Genomic DNA, 15,957 nt, shown 5'->3' on the forward strand with positions numbered 1-15,957 from the left:
CTCTTTTTAAGTTTTTACTCCAGCAGTTCTGATACTGCCTAAATTATTCCCCGAAACAATTTCTCCATGTAGGATGAGAAGGAACAAAATATACTTGGCCCTCATTCCATAAACATCAGCATATGAGAAGGCAATGATAACAAGGAAAAGGAGGACCAGAAGTTCACCAGACCTTCCACAACAGGGTGATTTTCCTTTTCAACAGGGCAAGGATCACTTCTGTCACCCCCTCAGTCCCCAGGTAAAAGCTTTCTCAGGGCCATCTGGCTCCTTGAAAGGAAATCTGGCCAGGGCAGGCAAACAGCAGCAGCTCTAGAGTTCCTCAGTAAAGCTTTCTAGTCTGCTGGCGAGAGATTCCACGTGAGGAAACTTCATTTGTTTCTCATACAGCAGCAGGTATAATGGTAAGGACCTGAAAAATAAAAGATCAGGGGTGTCACTGTCAATGGTTTGTGTTAGTGGACAAGGGCAGGTGGTAACAACACAGAAATCTGCAGGTAGAGGGGTTGGAAAAGCCTGCTGTGTGATTAGCTGTGCCAAGGAGAGATGCGGCAGACATATCCAAGCATGTATGTACACATAAGCTGTAAGAAAGGAAATGCATGTCCAGCCACAGAGGCTGCCCATTCCTTTTGGTAAAAGACACGTTCATTTGCATAAATTCCACCAACAATTCCCAAAGCAAGGCTATTGGAGACACACTACAGAGTTTTGGAAGGGTGAGAGTTTTACTTTCCTAATGAGAGGAGGTGTTACCTCTGTGTGGTGAGCACAGCACCTGTCTCTGACTTTAGAGCCCAAATGTAAAATCTAATGTATTCTCAAAGGCTTTCACGGCCAGGATCCAGCGGTGGTTGTAGGTATTTCAGGCTCTTTGGCCATGTTCCGAAAGTTTTTCTTCCTAACATTTCACTAGTCTCCGTGGCTGGCATCTTCAGAGAACAGGAGTTAGAACTCTAGACAGATGTTCTAACTCCTGTCCTCTGAAGATGTTGACCACAGAGACTGGTGAAACATTAGGAAGTAAAATCTAATGCTTAGGACAGACTTGGCATCCAGAGAAGCTCGGAATATATTTTGAGGAGGAGGGGGGGAAGTGTGTTTTTCAATGAAAAAGTCTCAACAGTGTCCCGTGAGGTCTTGCATTGGAAGCTTATAGGAAGCAAGACATCTCAAAAAAGTCCAACTCTGGGCTGCAATGACTTCACCAAAGCTGAGATCAGCCCCCTGCAAACGGCCGAGGTTACAAATTATGGTATCATTGACCAAATTATGGTCATGGGATTTACCATCCCAAGCATCTGGAGGGTGCTGATAATTTGCTGTGGTAGGTCAAGATCTGGGCTAGAGCTAGCCCTGACGATCAAAGTCAGCTACTTTGGATGGAAGATGATGACTTCTTTGCTCCATCTGCCCATCATCGCTCATCCTTCCTGGCAGATCCTCTCCTAGTACCCACCTTTCTGGATTTTCCTCCAGTAGGACAGGGTTCAGGTGGACCTTCTGCCAGTGCTCAGCTGCTTCTTGCCTTCGTCCGACTTTCCAGAGGGTGTGCAGGAAGTACAAGTGAGCAGTGGGACTCTCTGCAATGCACAAAAGAAGAGGGACCAGAGCGGAGCGCAGGGCCGTCAGAACCCAGAGTGAAATCCCGCTGTCCTTGGGCCCTTTCTGTCACAGTTCCTGCAATTCCTGGCAGTGTGGTTGCATCTCCCCCCCCCCCGGCCACCCCCACAACCCACGCATACATTCTGCCCGGTGCTGTCCTCTATTCTCTGCACTCCGTCTCACTAAGACGTTCCACGTTCTGTGGCCACCTCTCTATCGCATCAGTCGACAAACGGCAGGCTGGAAATACCTGGGCAGACGAGCAAGCTGTGCTGGAAGTCTCTCAAGGCCTCTTTGTCCTGGCCCAGCTCCAGGAACTGCATTCCTCGTCCTGTCAGGGCCAGCTGCCTGACCTGGGGAAGCACCTTTCCTTCTGACACCCACACACGCTCCATTTCTGCTTCAGTGCTGCCTGCTGGAGAAAGAGACGACTGTCATACAGTATCGGTATTGGCGGCTGTCCAATCAGTGGGGAAAAAACTCATTCTTCAGCTCCATCCTCCACCCTCTGCAAAGCCTCCTAGCTCTCAAATGTGGCCGGGCCGAGAGCACAGGACACAATAAGCTCTGCAAGGCCACAGAACAGCAGAGGCGAGGAAAGAGGCACACATGTTCCAAGCAGCCAGGCGTTATCTTCGGGTGGCGCAGAAGGATAAATGGTGAACTCACTGCTGACTCATCTTGGGACGACAGATTAAAGGATAATGGGGATCATCCTAAAGGCCCGACCCATCTCCACTTCCTGGAAGCAACAGTTTTTACCTGGTCCCGTAAAAGGGGCCTCTTCAGCCCCCACCCACCCAGCCTAGCCCAGCCAGCAGAGGAGCACAAGCCTTTTGATCCATACCTGTGTTCACAAAATGGACTCTTAGGAGATCGTTAAGACACCTGTTAGGAAGAGAGGAAAGCAGAATCGTTTTGGTGCAGTGGGAGAAGAGCAGAAGGTGACGAGAAGACTATTTACAGCCTCCCCAATTTTGCTAACAGGCGACAGGACAGGGCTGTTGGCAGTGTGGTGGACCTCTCATTTCCCACAACCATTACACTCAAGTAAAGAAAATGGATTCTTGAAGGCTTTCACAGCCAGGATCTGATGGTTGCTGTCGGTTTTTCAGGCTCTTTGGCCATGTTCTGAAGGTTGTTCTTCCTAACGTATCACCAGTCTCTGTGGAGGATGCTGGCCACAGAGACTGGCGAAACGTTGGGAAGAACAACCTTCAGAACATGGCCAAAGAGCTCGAAAAACCCACAGCAACCCCCCCCCCAAAAAAAAGAGAGAGAGAGAGAGAGTTTGGCATCAACACATCTGGAGTTCCCTTTGCTTTGGTTTTTTAAATACAAGTTTCTGCCTTACAAGGCTGTAAAGATAATATCAGAGACCAAAGCAGATTCATCAGTGAATTCCGTGGCTTCCCGCCAAACCCAGTGAAAGGAAGTGAAGGCAGAAGGCACAACAATGCGGCACTGCCCAGGCATGTGGGTTAATTTGAGGGCCACTTTTAAGTCCATGCAGACTTGAATAGCTGTATCCTTCCCTACATATTCAAGGGAAGTTCCTGGCCAGAGAGCTGCATCCAGTGGGCCAGCCTACCCCACATGGTGCAAGTCTAACATTCCTCCAGGGGAGGACGAGAGAAAGAACAGAAACAAAGTTGGAGGGGGGCCTCTAAGGCCGTTGAGTCCAACCCTCTTCTCAGTGCAGGAATACAAATCAAAAGGTATCTGCCAGGTGGCTGTCTAAATTTCTCTTGAATGCCTCCAGCATTGGAGCACTCACCACCCCTCAAGATAATCAGTTCCACTGTCTTACTGCTCTAACTGGAGGTTTTTTCCCAATATTCAATCAAAATCTGGCTTCCTGTAACGTGAGCCCATTGTTGTGTGTCCTGCACTCTGGGATGATCAAGAGTAGATCCTGCCCCTCCTCTGTAGGCCAGCCTTTCAAGAACCTGGAAAGTGCTCTCCTATCTTCCCTCTGTCTTCTTTTCTCAAAGCTAAGCATGCCCAGTTCTTTCAGTCTTTCCTCTGAGGACTTGGTTTCCAGCCCCCTGATCATCCTTGTTACCCTCCTCTGAACTTGTTCTGATTTGACAGCATCCTTCTTGAAGTGCGGTGGCCAGAACTAGACACAGTACTCAGGATTAGGCCAAACCTGTACTAAAAGGAGGGGAACTTTGTTTTTGTCTTCCCCTCTCATGGAAAGCATGGAACCAACAAGGCAGTCAGGACCTCCTGCTCCACATCACAGACAGGCCCTTCTCCACCTACGCTACCTGCTCAAGTAGCTGATCGCTTCCTTGGCTTCTCCCCGCCTGGCCCAGGCCCAGCCCTGAATGAGGTAGGCAGCTGCTCGCCAAAGGACACAGCGCAGGCTCTCTCTTTTCTGCTTCTGGAGGAGGGTGTGAGGGTTTGCCAGGGAGGATCCTTCTTCTGCGCCCAAGGCCACTTCGATGCACAGCGTCTTGGGGACCAGCTCGCTGGTCCTGGCAACCACCTCCTCGCACACCGCAACGGCCTCCTCCAGCCTAGCAAGGTCCACCAGGGCAGAGGCAGCCTCTAAAAACACCTCGGGTATCCTGGGCAAGGCTGGCTTCCCACACTGGACGGAGGAGGAGGAGAGAGAAAGAAAGAAAGAGAAGCCCCATTATTGAAAACGCCAGTCAGGCAACCCGTGCCAGAAGCAAGGAGCAACTCCAAGTCTATTTGTTTCATTTATATTAATTGTATGCCACTCTACTCTCACAGAGCAACCAAGGCAGTTCCCAATAAGTAAAACTGTACAGTGACAACAAGGTTAACAATAGTATACAAACGGGGGGGGGGGGGGGGAACATTGTCATTAAAATCCAGCTAACCTGCTGTTAAAACAGGAGATTTGCAACCCCTTTACATAATCTGGGAGCTTTTCACTGTCTGTACATTTATGCTAGGATTGTAGAAGATGATGGGATCAGGAGGGGAGAGCAGTGCTCCTGTGGCTTAATATCCATTTCTGGACCTGTTCCAGTGGGCTTTTATGGAACTTGTTGCAAGGGTTCACTGATTTACTGGCAAGCCTCCGAGAGTGCGAAAGGTCCACATTCATGCAGATCAGCGGACAGTATGAACTGGCACAAGGGATGAAGCAGCTGCCAAGGGATGGCCTACCTGGCGAAGAGGCCATTCCTGCAACAGGGCCAGCAAGTCCAGGTAGTGTTCCGTGGCTTCGCTCACCCTGCAAGATAAAAGAGTGGGCAAGGGAACCTTAAGGATGGCCCCTGGATTGGCAGTGTAGTCACAGAGCACGACCTGCTCTCTGGGGCTGACCCTGACCCTGGCCAGCGCTACTCCTGAGCTGGTGAGCAAATGCCTCTCAGCCGAGCACCGTCTTCTCAGTGAGACCCAGAAGAAAGTTCTCCCTGACCACATCAAAGAAAGCGAACAATCACACTTTGGTCCACAAGTGAGGAATGGCTCAGAGCCTGCTTTTTTGCCTTTCTGGACACCAAACAGCATTCACACACCCCAGACACCTACCCTCTGCTCACCTGGAAAAAGGCCTCCCTGCAAATCTGCATGGCCTCATCTGGCATGTCCTTCCTGTTGTCCGTGTAAAGGTGGGGGCAGGGGAGAGAAGAAAGAGGCTTCCTGGGAGTTGCACTTTTGCTGCCCACTAGGCTTTAAAGAGGGGGACTTCAAAAGAACTACCATTTCCAGGAAAGGGCCTCTGAAAGAACTACCATTCCCAGGAAACAGTGGCACCTTCCTTTTTAAAACATTGCCAGCAGAGAGAGAGAGAGAGAGAGAGAGAGAGAGAGACAGAGAGAGAGAGAGAGAAGGTGACAGACACTTACCTCCCTGCCTGGAGACACCTTTGGGCCAGCAGGTATTTTACTTCTGACGGACAAAGAGTAGGGGCAAAGAGAGCAGTCAGTGGTGGCACACGGAGGAAGAGCTCGGTTTGGATGGGGAAATGGGGGGCGGGGGACTCTGTGGTCACCTGCGCAGGGTCCTCCAGGGCCTGAGGCAAAAGAGGGGTAGAGAAAAAAGGGACTTGGGGTGCAGTGAAATGCTGGTCCTCAGCAGGCAGGGAGTCAGAACGCAGCCACGTCGCGTGGTGTGCTGGGCACCTCCTCCTGGCCTGTCAAAGGGACGGCCACCGCAGCTGCTCCTCCCAGCCGACTCCTTAGCTACCAGGAAAGACGGGGCTGGCAGGCCAGAAGCAGCAGAGGGAACCTTCCCCATCCCAAGGCAGGGGAGAGCTTCACAGACGCTGCCCAGAGGGCCTGATCTCCTAGGCGGGGGGGGGGGGGCTTCAGGCAGACCTGGTCAAGCAATTCCAGGGCCTCCAGCTCGGCGTCCAGGAGCCCCAGCTGGCGGTACAAGAGGGACGCTTGGTGCAAGGCAGGGAGGAAGGTGAAATCCACCTGGAGGGCTTGTCTGAGGTGCTGCAGTGCCACCTGTGGCTTCCCCTGGAGAAAAGAAAATCCAGAGGCTCAACACGAAGCAGCTCTCCTGAGAGAAAGCAGGGTTACCATGGAAAGAGGCCTCTCTGGGACCCACCCCACTGAATTTAGTCCTACCTAGAGAGAGGCCCAAGAATTTTCTTCTACTTCCCATCAACATAATACAACTGTTTAGCGACCCATGGCAATCTGATTTTTCACAAGAGTTTTATTGTTGCTTATTAATGAACTCCCAGCATGCATGATATTTCTTCACAGATTAACGTTCTGACAGCCTAGCGAAATAATGTTGCAGGCAGGTATTTCCTAAGGAGAGAGATGTGCTGGGCTTCTTAAAACCACATGGAAGGCAGAGGCAAAGGGGAAGATCCTGATGCTGCTGTCACCTCCTAACCACCTTGGGCTCAAACACAACCCAGTGTGCCCCTAACACCCCCCCCCTTACCAGTTTTAGGCTGTAGCGTCCCATTAAGGTGAAGATCTGGGCAAGGAGTCGCCTGGAACACAGCCCAGTCGTAGCAGCTTGGAGGAGAGCAAGATCAGCAGGGGCATCGTCAGCTTCCAGTTCCTGAACACCTGAAACATGGGGGAGGTCTCTCACTTGCCCTTCTCACTCCCACCCGGCAGGGCAGGGCATAAAGCGGGGCTGGCCTGGTAGGGCCTGGTCTTTGAATCCCCCTTTGCTAACGTTTGAAAGAAGGCCCTTCTGGGGATGGGGGCTACACGGGTCCCCCTGAGTCCCAGCCATCACCCTCTTGCCACTTGCTACAGCAGACGTGAAAATGGTGGGCAGCTTTTCCAACTTTAAATCCAGGCCTGTCCTCCTAGCATGCCTTGTTCTCAATGGTAGTGGGCTGTGCTATGTTTTAAACGTTGTCCTAGCAGCCCAGCAGCGCCAATGGCAGTATGGAATGCCTTCTCGTGACCAAACACCCTTCTCTTGAAGATGCCAAAGCAGCAGCAGGCGCCTCCTGCCTAGCACGTGGCCTCCGTATGAAGCAGACAACAATTTCTGAATCTTGTGTTTCACATTAAAAACATCTCTTTAAACTTTGTTTTAACGGTGCTTTTAAATCCGCTAAACATTGGGAAAAACTGCACGGCAAAAACCGCTGGACCACAGAAGCCGCGAGTTGGCCAGGGAGCTCTCGCTATTGTCCAGCCAGAACCTTTGAGGCAGGGTTAAAGTTGATCTAGGATCCAGGCGATCAGCCAGGAACACAGAAGTCCTCTTGAGGGACGACAAAGCACCTGCCCTGCCATAAATCTCCCTTTGCCTTTTGCCCCCCCTTTTGGGCACCTCTGAAATCTGTGGACGCTTTAACAGCAGGAAATCAGTTCTGGTCAGGCAGCTGTTTCAAAGCAGGAGGCAGGCGATGGAGATGCAGGGAGAAAGGAACAAAGTCCAGCCTACCTTGCAGAAGAGCCGCCAATGTCCACAGAAGACTTTTCAAGTCTCTGACACTTTGCACTGTAAGGGGAGCAAATGGCCCCTCGTCGGGCGGATGCCATACCTGGAGCAGTGAAAGGAGCCCATTCTGGCAACCACGGGAAAGAGAAGGCCCTGGACTCTGGGAAGGGAGCAACAAGTGGTTCTCAGATGTTTGAAAGCTGAACCCAGTTTTGGTGCCACCCTGGATGACTTTGGGTGGTTAAGGCTAGAGAAGGCCAGAGGAAAGTGAAAGGGAGGTGCCCACCTCAGATGACCCTCTGGTCAACTGCAAAGTTCTCGGAACTGCCCAAGCACTGGGGGCAAAACTGTACCCACCCTGCCACCTCTTCTCCACTCCTTGGTGGTTCCTATTCATGGCCTGCAGCCCTCCCATGACTTTCTAATGTGGGCTGCGAATGCCAAGACTAGCTTTTCCAGGGATCCTCACAGATGCAGCTCCCCCCTCCCAACAGCCCAGCTTAACCTTGGTCTGGAACACCCGATGGCTGAGCGAGGCCAAGAGCCCACCGCAGCCTCACCAACCCCCTAGCCCACCCACCAGAAGAAAGCTGGAGGGTTCCACGAGAACCAGGGAGCCAACGCTTGTGCTCCCTAAAGGCTGCTCTGCCTCCACCAGGGTGCTGGAAAGCTGCTGCTGCCATCTTACCATGCCGGCACTCAGCAGCTGGAAGAGGTCTTCTGCCTTCTCCAGGTGTTTTGCTGCCAGCCAAAGTGCCCCCTGCAGGGCAGCCAGTTGGTGTAGAGAACTCCTAAGCCCATCAGGGAACCTCTCCTCTAATACTCTGTGCCAACGATCTTCCAAGGAGAGTTGCAGGTCAGACGCACCGCAAGCCTCCAGAACTAGCAGAGACAAACACAAAAACCTTGCTTGTGCCAGGTCTCTCTTCAATGGGTAAGGTAGGTGGGCACCTCGCCCTATTTAGCTCCACATCCTACAACTTGCATGTGCCTTCTTTACAGTGAGAGAAAGACTTGAGACCCTAAAGAGGAGGGACCCTCCAAGGCCACATCCCACTTCCGCTGAAAGCAGCACAGGGTGGTCATCACCCCTTTTCCCCTGAAGCCTCAATTCTACAGTCATGAAAGCCAACCTTTAGGTACCCCCAGATGCTTCTCTTCAGGAAATCAACCCTGAGTGCTCACTGGAAGGACAGATCCTAAAGCTGAGGCTCCAGTCCTTTGGCTGTCTCATGGGAAGAGAAGACTCCCTGGAAAAGAGCCTGATGTTGGGAAAGTGTGAAGGCAAGAGGAGGAAGGGGTTTTGACAGAGGACGAGATGGCTGGACAGGGTCATTGAAGCGACCAACATGAATTTGGCCCAGCTCCGGGAGGCAGGGGAAGACAGGAGGGCCTGGCGTGCTCTCTGGTCCATGGGGTCACGAACAGTCGGACACGACTTAATGACTAAACAACAACAAAGATGCTTCTCTTACCCCTGCGGAGCCCACAGTCTATTCCTGCCAACAGCTTCTCCCCAGAATGGCTGGACTGCTGGATGTCAAACAGTAAGGTGTTGTAGAGGACGGTCAGCTCCAAGGTCAGTGCTGGAAGGGCCGCCGGAAGCCCTGCAATGAACGGGGAACAGACCACACCTCAGGGCAAGTGAAACAAGGGGCCCCTCCATCCCCACAAATCGTTCTTCTTCACCCCATGTCAGAGTTCACAGGGGAAGTGACCCACAAGCGGCTTGCCAGATAACAGTCTCAAAATCAGGAGGATGTTGCCTGGGGGAGAGAGGGTGGGGGCAAACCAGGCAATTGTTACTGGCCCCAGAAGCTGCACTGGGAAAAAGGAAAGGTGATAAGACAGCAATCATTAAGAATCTTCAGGTGAACATATACACATAAAAGCAACAATAGTTTACTCCGGAGAAAACACACACTTGCCGTGCTGCCGTCATGCATACATACAGTCCTCTTGAAGCCTAAGCATATGCACAACACACCCTGCCAGTCTGATGCTGGACTTGACTTTTCTGGATATGTGGAAGATCACAAGACAACCCCTTGGCGGAGAGCAACTTTCCAGCCTGAAAGAATCAGGAGGTTGTTTACAGCTTCTCTTGCCAGAGGCAACCCATCCACCAGAAAGGTGGGGAGGGAAAGGGCCAAATCAGCAAGGAAACCAGCAAGCAGTTCAAAGGCAGGTCACAGTGTCCTTTGACAGGACAAGAAAGGCTGTCTTAACTGCCTATGGGCCAGCAAGCCTTTCCACCTTGCTCTCTCTCTCTCTCTACATGCTGCTTTTCATAGTAAGACTGTCTGGCCCTCCTGGGTGGGAGACCCGTTGCTCTGAGGTATCCATGGCTCTGGGGCTGGATCCCATTCACTGGGGCACCTGTTGGGTCCTGCGAGAATGCCCAGCGTATTGCCTCTTAAAACAGTTCAGCCAGAACATGTTGCCCTGGGGGTGCAGAAGATAAGATTAATTACTCCTTGCACCTCAAAGCAGGACAGAAACTCCTGATGCATAGTGGTGTCCGTCACAAACTGTGATCTTGGTTCCCCTTCTAGGGCGTCACCTCTGCTCTGGAGGCACTTTGTGGCTTTGGGCAGCTCACTCTCCAAGATTCTCTTCACCACTTGCCACAAGGGGGACACAAATAGGTAGCAAGATTACTCTATACAGAGTAGTGGAAGCTTTGCAATACATTGACAGAAAATTTCTCAAATCAAATTAGAAATTTAAGACTAGAGATTTAAGTCTTCTAAAAATCTGAACCTGAGACTACTTTATAGAAACTCTGTAAGGCTGGTATTTAGTTGGGCTAGTTTGGTAAAAGCGGCAGAACCAAACAACAGACAGCTAGAACATTTTCAGTTGAAGTTTGATCAACTGAGTTGATAAAATTATGCAAGGGATGGACCAAGTGGCTAGAGGGAAGCTCTTTTCCCTCTCATGCAATACTAGAACCAGGGGACCTCCACTCCAATGGAGCGTTGGGAGAGTGAGGACAAAATAAAATATTTCTTGACCCAGTGTGTCGTTAGTCTGCGGAACTCCTTGCCACAGGATGTAATGATGGCATCTGGCCTAGATGCCTTGAAAAGGAGATTGGACAGATTTCAGGAGGAAAAGTCCGTTGTTTGTGACAAGCTGACATGGGGATGTACAATCTCCTGGCTTAAAAGGGAAGGTAACTCCAAATGTCAGATGCAGGAAAGTGGTCTCAGGAGACAGGTCTCTCGTGGTCTCGCAGAGGCATCTGGTGGGGCCACGGTGAGAGACAGGGAGTTGGACCAGAGGGGTCCTTGTCCTGATCCAGCAGGACTCTTCTTAGGTTCTTATGAGTGTTTCTCTGTTTTTAAAATGATTTCTATACTGAAAAGGGAAAAAAAATCTCTTGACAATTAATAAATTAAATATTGGTGGGAAGCTTTCCAGGCAGCCATAAGGAACCTATCACCCTAACTGCTCCTAGAGGCTTCTTGGTTGGTCCTAAAATATTATGGAGCTTGCCTCTATGGCCCACCCCACAGGTAACCTTATACTTCAGACTTCTTCCTTACACACAGTCTGTGTCCATTCTAGCAAACATTTTTTAAAAAGAAAAATGCATAAAATGCTGCTTTTCATTTTATTCTCAGAAGAACCCTGTAAAAACGGAGTGGGGTCTGCCCGTAGAACACATCACTCCAGATAAGCACAGAATTTATTTATTTATTTATTTGATTTATACCCCGCCCATCTGGCCTAAAAGGCCACTCTAGGCGGCCTTCCAGCCAAACACTACAGCGGATACAAATATAGAGTCCTATTAAATTATCATCCACAAAGTAAAGGAGAGACAAGTCACTTCAACAGGAACTGTGCCAAACTGAAAGGCCCTGCCGGGGTAATCTTGGGGCCACGTCAGTCTACCTTGGATTTTCTGCAGCAGTTTGGTGAAGGCCAGTTGACATTCTTGGGCTGTTTTCTTCACAGAGCCATCCAGGCCTGAAGACTTTGCCGCCTGCCAAGGAGAAAGCACCAGAGGGAGAGGGAGAGAGGCTGAGTGGGCACCGCTCTGCTTTGGCTGTGCCCAGCGGGGAGAGGCACAGAGGAGGTAAGCCAACATGCAAAGGGAGCAAAAAAGAAAAATGAATCCGGGAGGCCAGTGAAAAGCTGCCAAGGGAGAAGGCAGGGGCCGGGGGGGGGGGGGGAAGGGGCCAGGAGGGTTTGTGGCTGCCCCCCCCCAGGCTCTCCCTCTGGGCAAACAAACGCCAAGGCTTTGGTTTCCCCCCCCCCCTCTGCCAAGTGGTGGTGGTGGGAACACAAGCAGGGCAGCAGCTTCTCAAGGACCAGCCTCTGGGTTCAGAGGAAAGCCCCCCCCTGGGAAAATAATACCCTTCCTGGGGGGGGGGGCCGCCCGGATCCGGCCTCCCTCTTAGGGGAAACCTGTGCCAAGGTGCCCGGCCTTCCTCTCACTCCCTCCCCGGGGCACCGATCCGGACCCGTGGTTTTGAATACCTCCCACAGCCTTGCTTGCTCAGCCAGAAAGGAAAAGCACGGGGAGAGATTCCCTGTCCGGGCCAGGGGTGGCCCGGCGGGACGGCAGTCCAGACTCCGGGCGGGACCCGAGTTCGAGCCCGAAAGGGGGGGGGGGTTCCGATAGCCAGCCCCCCCTCCCCCCCCCCGCGGCGCCGCGAGGGCCAGGAAGGGAAAGAAAGGGTCTGGCGGCAGCGCAGGGGAGCCCTGAGGGGGAACCGAACCCGCTCGCCTTCCCTGCTCGCTCCCTTCTCCGGCACTCCAAGGGATAGACTGCTGCTGAGCGTGGAGGCTCTACTCCACACACCCCGGCCGACGGCAGGGGGATTCTGGGAGGTGCCGCCCGAAGTAAGGAAGAACGCGAGGGGACGCGGGCCCGGCTCCCCCCCCCCCGGCCGTACCCTCCGCCAGCGCCGCACCAGCCCGTCGTTCTCTTCCCGCCAGAGGCTGAGGCAATCCCCGGCCGCGGCCATCCTGCGGCTCTCCTTCAGCCCGGAAGCAAGGCGGCGGCGCCGTCACCACGGAAACCGCCCGCGCCCGCTCGGATTGGCTGCACCGGATCACGCGCGCGGCTTCTATTGGGCCAGCGCGCCGGAGGCCACGCCTCCTCCTCCCGGCCGGCGGCAAAACCGAAGAGAGGAAGAATCGGCTACGGAGGCTCGCTGAGAGCGAAAGACCTGCAAAAGCGGACGGGCGTGGGCGGGCCCCCTTTGTGGTCAAGGAGCCGCTCGAGAGCCACGCCTCCGGAAAAAAAAGGAGCCAATCCCTTCGGGGAGGGCGGGGAAAGGGGCGGGAGAGGCAGGGGTCGCACGTGGTTCGCTCTCCCCGCCGCGTCCCACGTGGGGGAAACGCGCGCCCTTTGCCGGAGGTGTTTCGGACTCCGGCGCTCCCAACGTCCGCGACTGGAACCGGCTGGGGAATTCGGGGCCCGCCCGTCGGGAAAAGTGACTTTTTTCCAGCCTCCGCGCGTGGGCTGCTCGCCGCCGCCCCCCCCGCCGCCCGGGGAAGTCGCCCTCCCGTCGCGCCGCCGGGGCTCGGGGGCCAGGCAGCCTCCCTGAATGGGGTCGGGGAGCCCAGGGGTCCCTCCTAGGGTGGGTGGAGGCAGCCCCGTCGTCGGAGGAGATCCTCTTGGCCGGGGGGGGGAGGTGTGCACAGCCGGGCCCCGCCAGGCTAGCCCGGCCCGAGCGCCTCGCCGGCTCCCCTACGACCGGGGGGGGGGGGGGAACAGAAGAGCCACCCCGGCCGGCCAAAGTGCTGCGGGAGAGCCGCTCGTCGCTGCGGCCCGGGGTGGCCCCGCGTGGGAGGGAAGGGAAGGAGGGAGGGAGGGGGCCCGCTGCCCACCTCCACGGACGCCGGCCCCAGCGCAGCGAGCAGCCGGTCCCCGGGGCGCTGAGGGGGGGAGGGAAGGAGGCTCAAGGGCTCCCTGCTCGGGGAGGAGGGCGGGCGGCGGCGGCGGGCTTGACAGCTCTCTCTCTCCCCCCCCCCACTTCTCCTCCCCTTCCCCAGGGCTCAGCCGCGGAGCAGCACTGTTTGTGCGGTTCGTGGGGCGCCGCTGTGTGTCGCCCCCCCCCCCGCAATACCTGTTTGGGAGGCAATGCAAGGACCCCGTCCCCCTCGCCCTCTTGGCCAAAGACTCCCCCCACCCGGGGTGAGGCGAGGGCAGGGCTTTTTTCTGACATCCTCCCACCCCCTTGGTGGTCTTAGGTCGCGAATCCTCCCGGGTGTGTGTGTGTGTGTGTGTGTGGACGGGACGGTGAACCTTCGGAGGAGGAGCGGCGGGAGGTTGGGAAGCCCCCTCTCCTCCTCCTCGCACAGCTCGTCCCGCCGCCGACCCCTTGGCGCTCCTCTGGCGCTCCTTCCACCGTCCTCCACGCACGCGCGCGCACGCACACACACGTTCCTCCGGGTGCTTGCTTAGTTCAACACGGAGGCCACCCTTTTGAGTTCTGGGAGAGCCAGCCCTTTTATTTACACCCCCCCCCCCCCCGGCTTTAGAGCCAGCCCTGGCCCGCGGCTCCCTCCGCTTTCCGTACCCAATCCCTCTTCCTCTTTCTTCTCCACGTTCACTTTTCTTCCCCTTCGAAGGAAAGGAACAGGACGGCCATTCACCCTGAAAGGACCAGACCGGCTGGGAACAAGGGCCCATCCTGCACTCATCCCAGCACTCAGGTGAACATCAATCAGGCAGGAAATACAATCAATATGCCCCCTCTTTTTGGGGGGAGGGTGTGTGTGCTCTCCTTGCCCCTCCCCAAGCGGAGACCCAGAGAGGTGGGACAGAAGGTAGCAAACTTGGGTGATCAGAGTTTGGAAGCACAGGCGGTGAAGCAACTCGCCCGGAGCCATCGTGGTTCTTTCTGGGGGAGAAAGAGGGGGATCCCAGATCAGGGTTCACCCAAGAGTAGGGTTGCCAGATACATGTGTCCGAAAAGGAGGACACAGAAAGCCAAAAAGGAGGACAAAGGAGGACATATTGGGGGGGGCTCTGTGCATGGGTGGGGTGGGGGGCATGTCACTTTTGGAATTAGGTATTGGGAAGAATAGCTCTTTAATCATGGGGCAATACCATAACCATTCAACCTACTCAGTCTGGAAAGGTTAAGATTGGGAAAGTTACATTTTTTGGACTACAAAACCCAGAATCCACTGGCCACTGTGTTTTCTTGTTTTAAAAAATTAAAACAAAACAAATCTACATATACACTTACTGGTCTCCCAGGACCAATGGAGACAATCTATTCCTTCCTTTAATGGAGCCCCATCCCCCTTGTTTTATTTATTGATTTTTTTATTTTAATAAAAACATAATAAAGTGAAATGAAAAGTTTAAAAAGTTGTGTGACAGATTTGAAACACTTTATAAAAACTAGAAGGAAAAAAAAACAAGGTGTGGATTTCTCTCAGCTTGAGAAATGTAAAGGGTGAAGAAAATGGATTTGCAGACACACACACACACACACACACACACACACACACACACACACACACACACACACACACACACACAAAGCCATGTTCTCCACCCTTTGCAATTTCTCAAGCTGAGAGAAATCCGCTTGTGTGTGTGTGTGTGTGTGTGTGTGTGTGTGTGTGTGTGTGTTCCAGCTCCCACAAGCATGGGGGATAACTGCATGTGCTCCTGGACCTGGAAACGCATTCTGCACATGCCCCAGAGTCAGGGGTCAGGGCAGAAGGGGGGATAAAAGTTCCTCCTGTTCCCCGGCTTTAGGAGGAAAGAGGGACCAGATGGCCCCCATTTCCCTGGCTTTGAATGGCCACCCCCTCCAAACCCCAGAACAGCCTCCCCTCCGGCAGGCAAGCAAGTGCACTCACTTCACGCCTGTCCAGGTTTCCATCCATTTCTCTTGCAACTTCCTGCCTTATTCGGCTCCAGGCAGAAGCAGCCATCTACAGCCTGGAGGGAGCTGTAGAGCTGGAAGGGGTCCCATCAGGTCCCGCCTGCTGCCCAGGCAGGATGAGGCCCCATCTCTCTCAGGGGCAGAGGCACAGCCAGGGGAGGCCCTGGTCGGGTTCAGATCCGCACTCCGGCTTCTGCGGCCTTTCCACAGAGGAGAGCTTGGTTTTCACCTGCGAGGGATCCACGCAGCAAGACGTGCCACCACAAGCGTGTCCCCTGAGGTGCTACCTCCTGATTTCTACGAGGTACGGCGGGCAGAAACAGCCAGGAGGACAGAATAAAATGCTGGTCGTTGGGGAAGACCTCTCTAAACGCAGGATTCTGGCCTGGTGGGTAATGCTTGCCCACCTGCTTCATGGGAAGACGGCGCCAGGCCTTCCAAGGGACTGTGATTTATCCACTGGCAGGGTCAACGGTCAATCGCCGATTGAGGTGCTTTGCTTTGCTTTTTTCAGTGGGAGAAGAAACACAGGGGAGAAATCCCTGTTCTGGCCTGACTGGCAAGAGACGAAACATGCCGATTTCCCTTTTTTCTACCCAAACAGGACAACTGCATCACAAAGAAGGAG

At 53.9% G+C, this 15,957-nt stretch overlaps 1 protein-coding gene across 3 annotated transcripts; it reads right to left on the reverse strand.

Moving 5' to 3' along the window:
• Window positions 1-12,524, reverse strand: FANCG (FA complementation group G). 3 transcript variants are annotated; one of them, XM_072993059.2, is made up of 14 exons: window positions 12,372-12,524; window positions 11,365-11,455; window positions 8,937-9,068; window positions 8,150-8,343; window positions 7,465-7,621; window positions 6,496-6,626; window positions 5,910-6,056; window positions 5,439-5,605; window positions 4,753-4,819; window positions 3,879-4,204; window positions 2,453-2,493; window positions 1,856-2,017; window positions 1,460-1,583; window positions 1-412 (listed from the first exon to the last, which is right to left on the reverse strand). In XM_072993059.2, the coding sequence occupies exons 1-14, from the start codon at window positions 12,441-12,443 to the stop codon at window positions 313-315; spliced, it is 1,911 nt and encodes a 636-aa protein (XP_072849160.2). In that variant the 5' UTR covers window positions 12,444-12,524; the 3' UTR covers window positions 1-312. The 3 variants fall into 3 exon arrangements, with proteins under 3 accessions (XP_072849160.2, XP_072849159.2, XP_072849161.2); XM_072993058.2 differs by having other exon boundaries at window positions 1,856-2,020; XM_072993060.2 differs by lacking the exons at window positions 7,465-7,621; window positions 8,150-8,343 and having other exon boundaries at window positions 1,856-2,020.
• Between the last annotated feature and the right edge of the window lie 3,433 nt (window positions 12,525-15,957).

This window comes from Pogona vitticeps, chromosome 2, assembly GCF_051106095.1.
Source record: "Pogona vitticeps strain Pit_001003342236 chromosome 2, PviZW2.1, whole genome shotgun sequence".
In the NCBI taxonomy this organism is placed as follows: domain Eukaryota; kingdom Metazoa; phylum Chordata; class Lepidosauria; order Squamata; family Agamidae; genus Pogona; species Pogona vitticeps.

Coding starts and splice junctions, on each gene's coding strand:
- FANCG (XM_072993058.2), bottom strand. CDS start 12,443: ATGGCCGCGGCCGGGGATTGCCTCAGCCTCTGGCGGGAAGAGAACGAC. Junction 4,820..5,438: donor AGGTGTCTCCAGGCAGGGAG/GTAAGTGTCTGT, acceptor TTTATCTTGCAG/GGTGAGCGAAGCCACGGAAC. Junction 2,494..3,878: donor GCGATCAGCTACTTGAGCAG/GTAGCGTAGGTG, acceptor TCTTCCTAACAG/GTGTCTTAACGATCTCCTAA.